At 37.7% G+C, this 15,157-nt stretch overlaps 1 protein-coding gene across 1 annotated transcript; it reads left to right on the forward strand.

Moving 5' to 3' along the window:
- Positions 1 to 9,034: 9,034 nt before the first annotated feature.
- GCK72_016527 (uncharacterized protein) lies at positions 9,035 to 14,745 on the forward strand (the record flags this gene model as incomplete). The annotated part of the gene is made up of 6 exons (XM_053731549.1): positions 9,035 to 9,179; positions 10,769 to 10,834; positions 10,913 to 11,005; positions 11,050 to 11,363; positions 12,266 to 13,318; positions 14,602 to 14,745. The coding sequence occupies 6 exons, from the start codon at positions 9,035 to 9,037 to the stop codon at positions 14,743 to 14,745; spliced, it is 1,815 nt and encodes a 604-aa protein (XP_053580462.1).
- Positions 14,746 to 15,157: the final 412 nt, after the last annotated feature.

The raw sequence follows: 15,157 nt of genomic DNA on the forward strand, positions 1-15,157 counted from the left end.
GTATTTCTCGTTGTATGTATTGCTTGTATGATGATTGATAACCCACATGTCGATATTGATTTGCATGTTGTTTTAAACGGGTTAAATCACTCGGTTCCCCTCCCCACCCACGATGGGGGACAGGGCTGCCAATGCAACCGCGCTCTAATGATAACAATGACACTTTTTTACGTCACGGTGAACATGCACATAAGTTCGAATATTCACCGTATTGCAAAAACTGTGCCATGCTTATCAATAGAGCGCGGCTGCATTGATAGCTCTGACCTCATCGTCCCCCCGTTTTTCGAATTTCAATTATACTAAATTTATCTATTAATAAATAGGGAAAACGAACTTCCCCTTCCCTTCCCTCTGCCCATTGCTCTAAAAACATTGGGCTCCGGCGAGACGAGGCGCCTGCTCATTCCCCCCCTTCCTCCCCGTGTCATCTCATCCGGGATCCCGCGAGAAATTTACAAATGTCATCCGCCGGAGCCCGCGGCGGTGGTGCTCCGGCGCACTCTTTATCACTATCACCCGCCGAATCCCGTGGTCCCTTCTCTTCTCTTTTTTCTCACTTTTTATATCAATTTTATAGTCGGAGAGACTTTGTGTAGTTCTCCCGTTGGAGCAATTTGGGAAGAAGAGGTTAATGTTCTCAAAGGACACCAGAATCGGGGTGAAATTTTTAGATTGTTTGAGATTTTTGGTGAAGTAAGTGCGCTCCGCTGTACAGCTTTTTTTCATTTGAATTTGTTTGAATTTTACTCACTTTTAGCTCACTTTTGAGGTGATAATAAATGATAAATAATGAAAATTCGTTTAAAAAACAATTTCGGTAAAATTAGCAATAGAGCGGATTTGCATAGGTACTTCTAAAAGAAAATTTGGTTTTTCCCATTAGGTGTTTCTCTCTTTCAAATAGTTTTTTTTCACATTTTCTGAAAAAATTTTCCTTCAACTTCGAGAGCCCGTATCGACCTTCCACATCAATTAATTTTATTGAAATTTAGATTTTCTAAATCTACTAGTCTACATCTCCATTTTTGAAGTTGACAACTTTTTTGTAGCTCTTCTCTATAAAAAGTTATGTGATCCGAAACACACTTGCTTCTCTGCGCCTCTCGATTTTAGACACTCAACTTCAACGGCGTATATCTCAAAAACTAGAAAAGCCATCAAGAAGTTGTCTATTCCAAAAATGATCTACAGGAAATTTTACACATTTTTGAAGTTGACAACTTTTTGATAGCTATTCACGCTTTTGAGATATGCGCCTTCAAACATTTCAATAGTGAAGAGGAAGGAGAGAGAGAGCAGAGAAGCGGGAGCATCTACTTTCTCTGCGTCTCCTCCTCTGGGTATCTCGCTTTGAAAGTGCGTATCTCAGTAGGGTGAATAGCTATCAAAAAACTTCCAACTACAAAAATGAAGCCCTTTTTTTGATCTACAACGTGAATGTAGTGTTGAAACATTTGAACGCGATCTAAAAATGTTACAAGCTCTGCAAGTTTTGACATTTTTTCACTAAAGCTTTCGCCTACAAACTTTCAGCGGTTGTATCTTGAAACCTAGCAGAGATGTCAAAAAATGGTCAACTACAAAAATAAAGATCTATATTTGATCTACAATAAAATCTAAAATTCAATAAAATTCGATAATCTTTGAGCGAGTAACAGTGATTTGAAGTGAAAACAGACAAAAAAGAAACAAAAGAATTGCCCTTCTCGTCCTCATGACCTGTTCGTTATCTACAAGTAAATATGTTTCATATGTTTACCCCTCCAACCTCCCAAAATATTTTTTTTCTTCAGGGTTCCAACTATTTTGTTTGAATAGAGAAAAGTTTTCTCACATGATTGTTTCTTTTTTGTTGCTTCTTGTAAACCGTCAAATGACTCTCACGTTTTCGCACTTTTCTTCAGAAGCGCGCTCTAATGATAAATTTTTATCAGTAGAGCGCTCTTGCTGCTATCAGTAACGACCATTAGAAAGTGCGCTCTAAGAATATATTGAAAACGTTATCAGTAGAGCGAATTTACCTGATTCGTGGATGCAGTTGTGTCAGCGGAACTCCGGAAAGTGCGCTCTAATGATAAGTACTAAGTTTTTAAATTTAACCAAAAACTGGCTATTTTTTAATATTTTTACGCTGAACCATATGTATACGTTGTTTTCACGGAAAATTTGACACTTTTTGAGCATCTACTGGCGCGCCTTTGACGCGCTTTTGAAAATAGGGAAACTTGTTTAAATTCGACCGATTTTGATGGTTTTTCGACTAAGATTTGGCGATTTTTTCAGATTTTTACATTAAATCGTTTGAAAATATAATTTTTCTTCAAAAATTCAGTCAAAAACATAATTTCTGGCGCACCTCTGGCGCGTTTTTGAAACTAACAAGCAAATTTAGTCAAATTTGACAAAAAAAATCAGCTTTTTATCAATAGAGCGCACTTCAATATCTCTTGTCATACATGATTACTGAACATTATCTTTTTACCCGTTGAGATATGATGACATCTTTTTTTCTTTTGAACCTCTCTGGCCACTTGTCACTCTTTTTCCCTTCCCCCAATCAAATCAAATTGTTGCAGGAGGACAGGAGATCAAGACACGAGAAGAAGAGAGCCCAAAGAGCATCACCTCAAAATTGGTTTTCGAAACTCTCATCGGGAGCCATTTCGAATGTTCGCTGGCGCTTCTTCGACGCTGAGTCTGCGGAGTCGGGTGAGTTTTTTGAAGTTTTAAGGGAGAAAATTTGGTTGTGATGGGGGGAAGAACAAGTGATCTACTAACTCGGTCAGAAGATCACTTGAAAGTTCGAAGAACATTTTGAGCTTTTGAAGTTTTCAGTTTTTCTGAATGCTCAATTCTAGATCTCCATTTTTGCACTTGACAACTTTTTTATAGATACCATGTGTCTTAAGATACGTGCTTTCAAAAATGGGAAAAGAGGAGGAGACGCAGAGAAAACAGACGCTCTCGCTTCTCTGCGCTCTCTGGGCTTTAGCAAGTCATATTTAATTGCTCATATCTCAAGAGCGTGAATAGTTATCAAAAAGTTGTTAACTTAGAAAATGTGTAAAATGTACTGTACATCATTTTTGTAGTTGAGCATTTTTTGATAACTGTTCCGGTTTTTGAAATATGCTCCTGTAAACTTGAGTCTCTGAAACAGAGAGACGCAGAGAAGTTAGAGTGTCTCGTTTCTCAGCGCTCTCCAGTTTTTTTTTCATTTCGAATTGTATTGGATGTTATTGAAAAGATCTACATCTTCATTTTTGTAGTTGAATACTTTTTTGTATAAGCGCTCCGAAAAATGCTTTATTGAAGCAGTGTGTCTTATCGAGAGAAAATTCTCGAGAAAAGGAATTCTCGAGAAATTCTCGAGAATTCTCTCGAGAATTTCTCGAGAATTCTCGAGAATCTCGAGAATAGGTTTTTGAAAATTTTGTTTACTATTTATGGCGCGGTGCGGAATTTCGGAGTGTCGTTGTTTTTTTTGTCAAATATTTGTATTATTAAAGCTTTATTGACAAAAATATAGTTTATCCATTAGTTATTATTGACATTTTTCTCGATTTAATGAACTCGGTTCTCTTGTTAAAAATGAATCTCTTTCAATTTAATCTCAATCTCTATTACACTTGTTCACATACTTATTTTAGTAAAATTGGTTTTTTGTGAGTTTTTCGTGAAATCACTCCTCGAGACCTGAATTTCTCGAGAATTCTCGAGAAATCTCTCGAGAATTTTCGAGAAAAATTTCTCGAGAATTCTCGAGAAATTCTCGAGAGATCTCTCGAGAATTTTCTCGAGACCGTCTCGAGAAGACACACTGTATTGAAGTGATCATCGAAAAAAAAACTGAATAATTTTTCGCTAACTACTGACGGTTACCAATTTTCAAAAGCATGTATCTCAAATACTAAAAAGGCTACCAAAAAGTTGTCAACTATAAAAATAAAGTTTTTAATCTGCTAATTTCAAATATGCAAAGAATAATTTCAAAAAATCGGCTGTAACCTGATTCTGTGACACCGTTCTCTGACCATTCTACCTCAAGAATGTTGTTTTTTATTTTTTTATCTAAATAAGTTGACTTGGTTCTTCTCTAACATAAAAAGAAGATAGGGGACAAAAAGAAAGAAGTGGTCTGCCCGTTTTATGTGAGAATCTAAAAACTTTTTTATTACTTGAAAAAGAAAAAAGGAAGAGAGTGAAAACAGAAAAAAAAACACACAGTTCGATGTCTTTATTTTCTTTTTTTTTTGGCAGAAACTTTTGTGTCATCTACGTGTCGATTTACGCGGCCTCCCAGAGCTACAGTAACCCGTAATCTTCTTGTGAGAAAAATCCAATTTCCCGCCCGTTTGCTTATTCCAAACCAAACAAAAAAAACGCTGAAACCCATAAAACGGGGAATTTTCAATCAGCGTGTCCGTCTCGGAATTTTGACGAGGTTTTGCTCCGTTTCTTCTTTCCTTTTCCCGCCACATCACCATACAAAAAAGGAAAAAGAAGAGAAGAGAGAGAGAGGGAATAAAAACGTCAAGGGAGAAGAAGAAGAAGAAGAAAAGAATGCTTGCAGCATGTCTTCTTCTTCTTCTTCGTTTGCTCTCACTTTCAATTCCCTTCTTTTCTTTTTTGGTTATTCTATTCGGGGTTGACTTTCCATTTTTTTCGCTGTTGTGTCGTGTCATCTTTACTCAACTCTTTTTGTAGTGCTAAAATCGTCGAACTGGTACGGTTTAAAACCGTTCTTAGGACTCGCAATTAGAAATTAGGGAGAATGGGCGGTTCTAAGTCGTGTCAGTTTAGAAACGGGAGGGCCTCATGATGAGCGGTACCGTTACGGCTAGCGGGAGAATGAACTATGATAAGCTTTTTTCGTTATGGACGGTACTAAATCGGTAGGGTTCTAGAACGTTTCAAATAGGTCATCCGGACGGTACAGTTCAAAACTGCCCGCCTTAGAAATGGTTCAACTTGGAACCGCCTGAAATGGAGATGTAGAGTTAGGACGGTTCAAACCCTTTAATCCGTGATAGTTCCAATCCGTATCGGTTTTAAAACGGGATGATTCCAATAGTAAGTCGGTAGGGTTCTAAAATGGCAACTTTCGAATAAAAACTGCCCGGAACTGTAAAAGTGCAACCAGTGAGAATGAGCAATGTTCAAACCTAGTTTTCCTATAGAGTCTCGATTCAAGTCGGTTCTAAAACGGAATGGTTTTAATCCGAAAAAATTCCAGGACGGTATGGTTTATATCCGTCCAGTTTAGAACCGGTACAGATTGGAACCGCTCAAAACATAACAAACTTTGAATTCAGGAGACGGTTCTAAACCAAGAAGCTGAAAGCCGTTGTAGTTCTGAAACGGGCGGTTCTAAACTGTCCCAGTTCAAAAACGTTCTAAACTACACAATAGCTACAACCTTTCCCTCGTGACTAATCAGAACTCGAGCAGCAGCAGCTGAATTATATTTTCATCTCAATTTTCAATTTACAAACAAACAAGTATCTCGATTCCGAGAAAATATAAGAATATGAGCCGCCTGAGTTTCAGTTTTCCACCTCTCCTCTCACGAGTTTCTCTCCCTAAAGGTTTGATCTTATGCTAGTTGCTCTCCTTCTTCCTTTTAAGCATGTCAATCATGTAGACACAAATATTTTCTCCTTTCCGAGTTGAAGATTAATTTTAAGAAGTTTAACGAAAATTTATGAGAAAATGGGTAAACAGAACGATGAACGATGTGGTTTTTTGCTGACTTGTGTTTTCTTCATTTTTCTGAAATCGTTTTTGAGGTGATCTGATTGGAAACTTGTATCATTAGAAAGCTGAAAACATGAGGATTCTAAATCAATTTTTAGATTAGATCTACCATTAAATTGCAGCGAGTTACATAGCTTTTAGTCATGACTACATTGGGAAAAAATCACTATAATTCGAAACCATGTATCTCCGCTCATTTTGATGTTGGATCAAATTTTAAAACAGGTCCCGAATCCCTACAATTTCAGCTTCTAGTGGTACAAATTTTCTTTGATAAAATTGAGATTTTCAGATCTCAGAGAGTCAGAAGTAGGCTCTCAGGAAGATTGTAGTGTAAACAAGATTGTACCTATCTCTATTTGTACTTTTTTGTATAGTGCCAATTGTGGTTTATACCAACACATTATTCTTTCACAAAATACAATTTATGAAGCTACCTGGTCAAGTTTTATACCTTAATTTTTTGTGAGATACTAGATGAGTAGTGTCTTACTGTAACTCTGGTCAAATTTTGGTACCAGTAGGCCAAAAACGACGTCAGTTACATTGTTTGCTCGGCACAGTTCTTACAACTGCGCTCCACCAAAATACTATTGAAAAATGTCTCTTTTTCTCTGCGTCTATCAACTATTTTCTTCTGTTTCGGTAGAGCGCGGTTGCAAGAAGCGTGTCGTGCTAATTGCAGAGATGATAGGTTTTGGTTAATTTTTTCGGACTTTTATATCGAAAAAGTGATTTTTAGCTGATTTTTACAGAAATAATTTAGTTTTTCAAAAAAACGTACTCCACCCTCATAGAAATACTAAATGCAACAACTCATAAAGAGCTCAAAGCTATGGATACGCTCTGTATCGTCAGGAGTCGATGCTCAGCGAATCAGAAAACCGTAGCGTTGCCCTTACTCCTAACCAAACCGACCATCTTTTCTAAAAATGACAAACGACTACTGTAGATGCGAGACCTGTACGGTACCTACAGCATCACAAACTGTTTCTAATCGTTCCGGTCAAACTTTTTAAGGGCATTTCGGTGGGGCGCAGTTGTAAAAACTGTGCCGAGCCAATAATTTAACTAACGTCGTTTTTGGGCTACTCTTACCAAAATTTGACCTAGAGTCTCACAAAAAATTGGGCAGCGAGGTAAAGTCAGTCAGTATCACAACAATACCCTTTCTATGTATGTAACAAAATGAATTTCCGCCCGGTCATTTTTCAAATCTCTCTCTCTCTCTCTATAGACAGAAGACGGATGCGCATTATTTCCGCACGTGAGGGACTTGGGTCCATCTCACTTTCTCTCTTCAAGACAATAGTCAATTCCTTGCTCTTTGATTTTCAAAATATGGGGAAATATGATGCCAAGGGGGCGGCTCTTGACACAAAGATTTCATTTCTTTTCTCGTCGTTCCATCGTGTTTCGGAGCACGTGTCTCCAGTTTTTTAACGACTTCTTCCTTTTTTATGTCTAGACGAGTTAAACCCCCTGGTGTTGCGAGTTCTTTAAAGAAATGTTGTTTTTGGTGTTGGCACCACATCTCTTTTGTTGATTCCCGCGGAAACGCTGTGGTGGGAAAATCGGAAAATCCGCTTCGTTAATAAGCAGATTGACGTAATAGACAGAAATTTTGTTTGCCACTTTGTTCACAAAAGTTGTTTTTACTCTTTTTAGTGAAAGGCGTAAAATGGATATTGTAGATGAGCAAACGCGCTCCGACGAAATTTTTTTGACTTTGACTCCATGTTGCAATAAGTTGACCATATAGAACAAAACTAGGCTTACATTTTTGTAGTTTCCAACTTCTCTATAACTTTTATTACCGCTGAGATATTATGAATTCATTTTTATCTGTGCATGAGAAGTCCGCGCCGCACTCACGCGGCGGCCACGCCCACCCCGATTTTAACGCTCCGTTCAATTTTTGAACACTGCCGCAAGAAATGGGCGTGGCCGCCGCGTGAGTGCGGCGCGGACTTCTCATGCACAGATAAAAATGAATTCATAATATGGACCTTTGAAGATAAGTCGCTGAAAAGATTCAAGCAGAGACACAGAGAAGCCAGACACTCTAGCTTCTCTGCGCTCTCTCCCTTCTCCGGATTCTAGGTACCGTATTTCAAAGGTGCATCTCTCGAAAGCTTCAATAGCTATCAAAAAGTTGTCAACTACAAAAATAATCTACATTTAATTTTACACATTTTCTTAGTTGACAACTTTTTGATAGCTTCACTAGCTTTCGAGATACGACGCTCAGAACCTCCATCTTTGGGTTTTTTGTGTTGAAACGCTCATATCTCAAAACCCTTGAAAGCTATCAAAAAGTTATTAACAAAAATGATCTTTTCTTGATAACCCCGCTGCTTCTAAGCTTAGAAGTCAGACGCTCTAGCTTCTCTGCGTCTCGCTGTCTCTCGCTTCCAGATACCTGACTTTAAAGGCGCATATCTCAAGAATGTGAATAGCTATTGAAAAATTTTCAACTACAAAAATGAAGAGCTTGACTTGATCCATACAATCAGTACAAATTCAAAAAAATTTAATGAAATCTGGCAATTTTTTAGCATAACCAATTTTCTGGCAAAATTTTAGTTTTAAAAGTTTAAACTTTCACCGCTTATATCTTAAAACCTTGAAGAGCTACCAAAAAGTTGTCAACTACAAAATTAAAGCTCTATTCCCAATCTACAAAACTAGATTAAATTCAAAACAAAAAATTACACCCGACGTCACTCGCCGCGTCGCTCAACTCTACATCCAAAAATAACTAAGTTTACAAGTACTTTATGTCACAAATCTCTAGACGGCTATGTACAAACAACTCTAATTTCTATGTCTAGAATATTCTCTTATTCCAATCCGTCAAAAGACACGCAATGGAACGGAGAGCCCCAGGAGAACTAATTGCTTGTTTGGTACCTGCCACACCACATTCTCTTTTTTTACTCCTCCTCTTTTACTCAAGTAGTCGCTTACAAGACCCTTTTTTTGTGTGTGCTCTCATCAGAATCTGATTCTTGACATCGTCGCGTCGTTTTCTTTTCAAAAGAAGAGCAGTAATTGGAAATTGAAGAGGGAGGGGGAGCTCCGCGAGCACCAAGAGAGAGAAAGCGGGTTAATCGAAAATTCGAGAGACGCGTTTTCTTTGATTTTTGGTTTTGAGCTGAAAAAAACTGATGATGTCATTATTCTTTCCGTTCTTCTTAATTGAGAATGCAAATGCGCTCCAATACGAATACCGTAATGATTTTCCTTACAGGCCGTCGGCTCCGCTTCCGCAATGTTACGTTCTAAGAAAAAGGACAAGGAGAACGGAAAATCGGAGAAAAAAGAGAAAGAGGAGAAAAAGAAGACGAAGGGAGATGACGGTGCTGGAAGTAGCAAGACACCCACCATACCGATGATTCGTACAGAGGATTTGGGAGGTAAGCAAGTGCGCTCTACGGAGACATTTTTATAAAGTGGGGAGTGGACTTTGAGATATTCACATGGTCTTTGCTGATCAGAAATCTGTGTCGTGCTATTTTCGAAAGTAGGTAGTTATTAGTGTTTTTTCTCAAATTTTTCAAAATTTTTGCGTAGAAAACGACTATGATTTTCAAAATCAGCAGGTTTCGAAGTGTAAGAAGCGAAAAATTTTCAATTTTGATCATTTTCAGCTGCAAACTGCAAAAACCGCCCGTTTATTCTGCAAGTTTTGCGGGTTTTCTAGAAATAGCAATAGAGCGACATTGGTGAACAAAGAACTTTAAAATTTTGTGATATTTGCAATGGAGCGCGATTGCTCAGGCAGAAATTAAACAAATTTTATTAGCTTGGCACAGCTCTACCTTGAAAAATGTATCTTTTTCTCTGTGTCTCTCAATTTCGCACACAATTTTCTTCGGTTTCGGTAGAGCGCGGTTGTAAGAAGTGTACCGTGCTAATAAACATGCAAAAACTGCAAGTTTGCGCCGCCTGTTTTATAAATTTTCAAATTTCTCTGGCTATCAATAGAGCGAGGTTGCTTTGTCCGAAATTTGAAAAAATGGTTTTTTTTTCGAATTTTTAAAAACTACAAAAATCGTTATAACTTTGCTGTTTTTACCAACCGCCCAACTATAAAAAATGAGGACACACTTCTTAAATTTCCCGTCTTAGCTAAGCAAATCCCTCGTTTTTTTCCTTCTCAAAAGCCGATTTATAGGCAAGAAATCCGACGATTTATCTTTTTGGAGTTGACTATACGAACTGCTTCAAACGCGCTCCACCGGAGGCAAATTCAAATTTTAGCTTAAATTTTTTCAATTCGCTGTTTCTTTCGATACTTGTCCACTTTTTGAGCCGATTTATGACAGTGTTCCCGCATTTTTGAATTTCGCGCCAAAATTTTCGCTTTTTCAACGGAGCGCGGTTGGTTTCGGTACTCAATCGCAGACGCCGTGTGAACAGAGAGCAAACCAAGTCTGGAAAATATTTATCAGTTTTTTCAATGAAATTTTCAATGAACAAGTCGTCCAATTTTTCTGTTCAACATGAAGAAATCTGACATTTTTTCACTCTGTCGACACAACACATTATTGATGACCAACTTTTTCTTCTTTTCTTCTTTTTTGCTCTCTCTTTCCACTCCCATCTTCTTCTTCTTTTCTCACAGAAGAGAAAACGTTCTTCTTGTCTTTTCTCTATTCTCCACTGAGCCCTTTTGCCCGCCCTTTAGATTTCTTCTCTGCTTTTTTTTCTTCTCCTATCATCAATTTGGTTTACCCTTCTCCGGTTTCTCGCGCGTCTTCCCTTTTTTTCTATTTACGCTCCTTTTTTTCTTCGAATCACAAATTAGTTTGATTGGGTTATTTTAAAATGCGAAAATACGAAAAATAAACACCTAATTAAATTCAAATCCCCCGCGTTAAATCATCAGGGCCGAGGTGGCGTTTCCTAGTCCCCCGGCGCGTGTACTCCTCTCGGACAAGACCTTTTTGAAACATTTTCGTGGAGTTTTTAACACTAAAAATCAATTTTTTATTAATTTTAGGCGATATGATACCGGCCGACGCACCACCACCAACAAACATCGGACGAGTTAGTAATTATGGAGGAGGTAATTTCATCAAAAATCCAAAAATCCGTGAAAAAATCGAAAAAAAATATTTTTTTAAATAAATCAATTAAATCTCAGGACCAATGATACCACGACGAGAGCGGCGTCAATCGAGTAGCATGTTCAACATTTCGCAGAATAGGGAACTCGTGAAGTTGCCAACGATTAAAGGTAGGAAAATTTTTTTTTTAAACGTTAAAAAAATAATTTTGCAGACGCGGTGCCGGATGAACGAGAGACGTTGTTCATCCAGAAACTTCGTCAGTGTTGCGTCGTGTTCGATTTCGCGAATGACGCGCTCAGCGACTTGAAATTTAAAGAAGTGAAACGCGCGGCGCTGAACGAACTCGTCGATCATGTTTCCGGTGCGGCGAAGGGATCACTTTCAGATGCTGTGTATCCGGAGGCCATTCATATGTTCTCGACGAACTTATTTCGACCATTGAGTCCACCGACGAATCCAATTGGGGCGGAGTTTGATCCGGATGAGGATGAGCCCACTTTGGAGGCCGCTTGGCCTCATCTTCAGGTAGGAAACTACTAGGAATAGCTGTTTTGTTGCGAATTTGTTCGAAAAAGCAGTTTGAAACGAGCTAAGATCGTTTTTTCAGTATATTTCAGCAAAAAAATTGAATCTTTCTTCAAAAATTAGCAAAGAAGTCCTATTTTTACACATTAACACCTCACAACTCCTATTAATGCTGTAACTCGCTTCAAACACAACTTTATGAGCTGAAAAGTATACCAAAATGTAGATCTCGGCAAGTTCTATGTCTGTGACGCGAATATTTTAGGTCGATTTCGGCAAAAGGATGGATTTCAACTGATAAACGTCATTTTTTGACTCCAAACTCTGATTTAAGGCAGTTTAATGCGATTTCGGCGGTTTTTTTGAGCAAAAACAAGGAAATTTTGGCTCAAACTGAGATTTTTCAGTTCAAAATGTGATTTTCCAGCTGAAAATCGTAATTTTTCGACTCAAAATTCGAATTTGTTGCTTGAAATTTGAATTTTGGCCCGTGGTACATTAACGATTCGTAGTAAGTCACAGACATAGAATTGGCCGAGATCTAAATTTTAGTGTATTGTTCAGCTCATATTATTGAGTTTTCCTTGCTAAATGCGCAATTTTTGGGCTCCGAGACGTTTTGTATCAAGAAATTTGAAAATCGAGACATTTCGACACTAAAAAACCATAAATTGAGGCATTTTCTGCTAAAATTTATAACTTTTGCATTGTCCCTCGCTAAAAACCCAAAAATTCTCATTCCAATTGGTCTCAATTTGAAAATCGAGACATTTCGACACTAAATGTGATGAGAATTCCGGAAATTGACGAATTTTCTGCTCAAATTTACTTGAATTCCTTCATTTTCAGCGATTTTCATTCAGTTTTAGTGTTTAAAACCCAAAAATTCTCTCATTTTCCAGTTGGTCTACGAGTTCTTCCTCCGGTTCCTCGAGTGTCCCGACTTCCAATCTCAAATCGCAAAACGATATATCGACCAGAACTTTATTCTCCGTCTTCTGATGATTATGGACAGCGAGGATCCGAGAGAACGTGACTTTCTGAAGACAACACTTCACAGAATTTATGGAAAATTCTTGGGTCATCGAGCGTATATCAGAAAACAAATCAATAATATCTTCTATTCATTCATCTATGAGACAGAGAGACACAACGGAATCGCCGAGCTTCTGGAGATTCTCGGAAGTATTATCAACGGATTCGCTCTTCCGTTGAAAGAAGAGCACAAGACTTTTCTGCTCCGAGTGCTCCTTCCACTCCATAAAGTCAAATCACTCTCAGTCTATCATCCACAACTTGCATACTGTGTAGTACAATTCATTGAGAAAGATTCATCACTAACGGAGCCAGTGATCAATGGAATGCTCCGATTCTGGCCGAAGCAGCATAGTCCGAAGGAGGTGATGTTTCTCAATGAGTTGGAGGAAGTTCTCGATGTGATTGAGCCGAATGAATTCCAAAAAATAATGGTTCCATTGTTCTCCCAAATTGCGAGATGTGTTAGTAGTCCTCATTTCCAAGTCGCTGAACGGGCTCTCTATTATTGGAATAATGAATATGTGATGTCTTTGGTGGCTGATAATGCGAGAGTTATCATCCCGATCATGTTCCCAGTGTTGTTCAAAAATAGTAAATCGCATTGGAATAAGACGATTCACGGGCTGATCTACAACGCGCTTAAAATGTTTATGGAAATGAATCAAAAGTTGTTTGACGAGTGCTCCCAAGCCTATCAAAAAGATCGAGGAAACGAGAAGACGCAGAACGAGGAGAAGGAACGAATCTGGATGACGATTGAGAAGAGAGCCCAAGGAAATCCACAGTATTTGGAGGTGAAGGAGTTGTTCGCTCGTTTCAATCCTGATGATATCATTTGTACGAGACAGGCGACGGATGAGAGGGGGGAGAAGACCGAGTTGAGCAAGGATGAGATTTTGAAGAATGCGGTGGGAGTGGTAAGAAAATCGATGAAAATTGATATAGAATTTCAGATTTGGCAGAAGAAAATTGAAGATTTGGTAGAAAATTTGATAAAAATCGGTTTTTTTTCACATTTTTCAGTAAATTCCGTTTTTTTTTCCTGAATGATTTAGTTAAAAAGAAAATCTGTTAAATTTTCCAATTTTTAGAGATTTCAGCCAAAATAGCTACATAATTCCAGATTTAGCAGCAGAAAATTGAAAATTTAGAAGAAAAATCGATTTTCTCAAATTTTTCATCTCAAAAACCCCACTTTCTTTACAATTTTTTCAGTAAATTCCGAGTTTTGTGTTGTTTCCAGAATGATTCTGCTGAAAATGCCTTAAAATTTTCAGAGACAGCCAAAATTATATTTTCGAGCAGATTTTTTCATTTTTTGAATAAAAAATGTATTTTTTGTGAAACAACTATTTCAAAAATTACTGAAACAGAAGAAAAAATACTGGAATTGCCTTGATTTTAATCAATTTTTTTTTGAAAATTTCGGCAAATCCGGATTTTCGTGCCAATTGTTGTATTTACAGACAGGAGAATCATGCTTTCTGAAAACTTTTACCACTAATATGTAATTTTGACAAAAAGTCCGTGCAATTTCAGAATTTTCAGTTTTTCCAGTCAAAACGCATGAATTTGCTTCGGTTTTTCGAAAATTTCTGCGAAAAACTGCCTTTTTTGTGCCAAACTTTCTGTTTTTCAACTAAAACATCAGTTAAATTTTAGAAAATTTCAGCTTTCTGTACTATTTTGAAAACGGATACACTAAATTACAGAAAAAAACGGTTAAATCTAAGCAAAAAGTTGTTCATCTGGAGCAAAAAATTGAAAAAAAAGTTTATTAGCTCGGTACAGTTCTTACAAATGCGCTCCACCGAAATGCCGTTGAAAAATGTCTCTTTTTCTCTGATTCTCTCAATTTCGCACACAATTTTCTACGATTTCGATAGAGCGCGGTTGTAAGACGCGTTCCGTGCTATTAGTACGGCACGCTTCTTACAACCGCACTCTATCGAAACCGAAGGAAATAGTGTGCGAAATTGAGAGACACAGAGAAAAAGAGACATTTTTCAACGGCATTTCGATGGAGCGCATTTGTAAGAACTGTACCGAGCTAATAATATACTGTGTTGCAAAGAATTCACTAAATTCCCCGATAAGCAAAAATTCGAAAAGTTATCTTTCTTTTCTAGAAAATGACGATAGAAAATCAATTTTTATCAAATTTTTTGTCTTAAATTCCAATTTTCCCCACTCATTCCAGAGCTCGCTAAAAGACGACCGCGAATTCGGTCCAAACCACAAGCAATCCGACTTCCCACCGGACGAACAAACGTCGAAAGCGCTCGGCGAGTATAAACGGCACGATCCATTCCTCAAAAAAGTGACAAGCTCCGATGAACAGTGATTCCATCGTGTTAATTCTCTTTTCAGTCGGGTTTCTTCTGATTCGTTTTTTCCCTTTTCCCGTACCGCCCGTTTCATTGCGTTCCTGATTTTTTAAAAATGTCCATTCCATGACTCCTCCCACCCATTCATTCATTTAATTGCTTCCTTTTATTTCGTCCCCGTTGATAAATTTAAAAAAAAACTTTCTTTTAATCACATTTTCGTGTAAATAACTTGAATTCCGAAAAATTATTTCCTTTTTTCCTTTTTATCAGTATGTACCATAAGAATAATACCATTCACACCCCATCCCCCTCCCCATCATCATCGAGTTTTCTTAATCTATTTTCACCGTTTTTCTCTTTTTTGTGCTCTCCACCCCATCCCCTATTATATATTTTTTATTGTGAATCGGATTTTTTAGAAGAAAA

The sequence above is a fragment of the Caenorhabditis remanei genome, chromosome V (assembly GCF_010183535.1).
Source record: "Caenorhabditis remanei strain PX506 chromosome V, whole genome shotgun sequence".
NCBI lineage: Eukaryota > Metazoa > Nematoda > Chromadorea > Rhabditida > Rhabditidae > Caenorhabditis > Caenorhabditis remanei.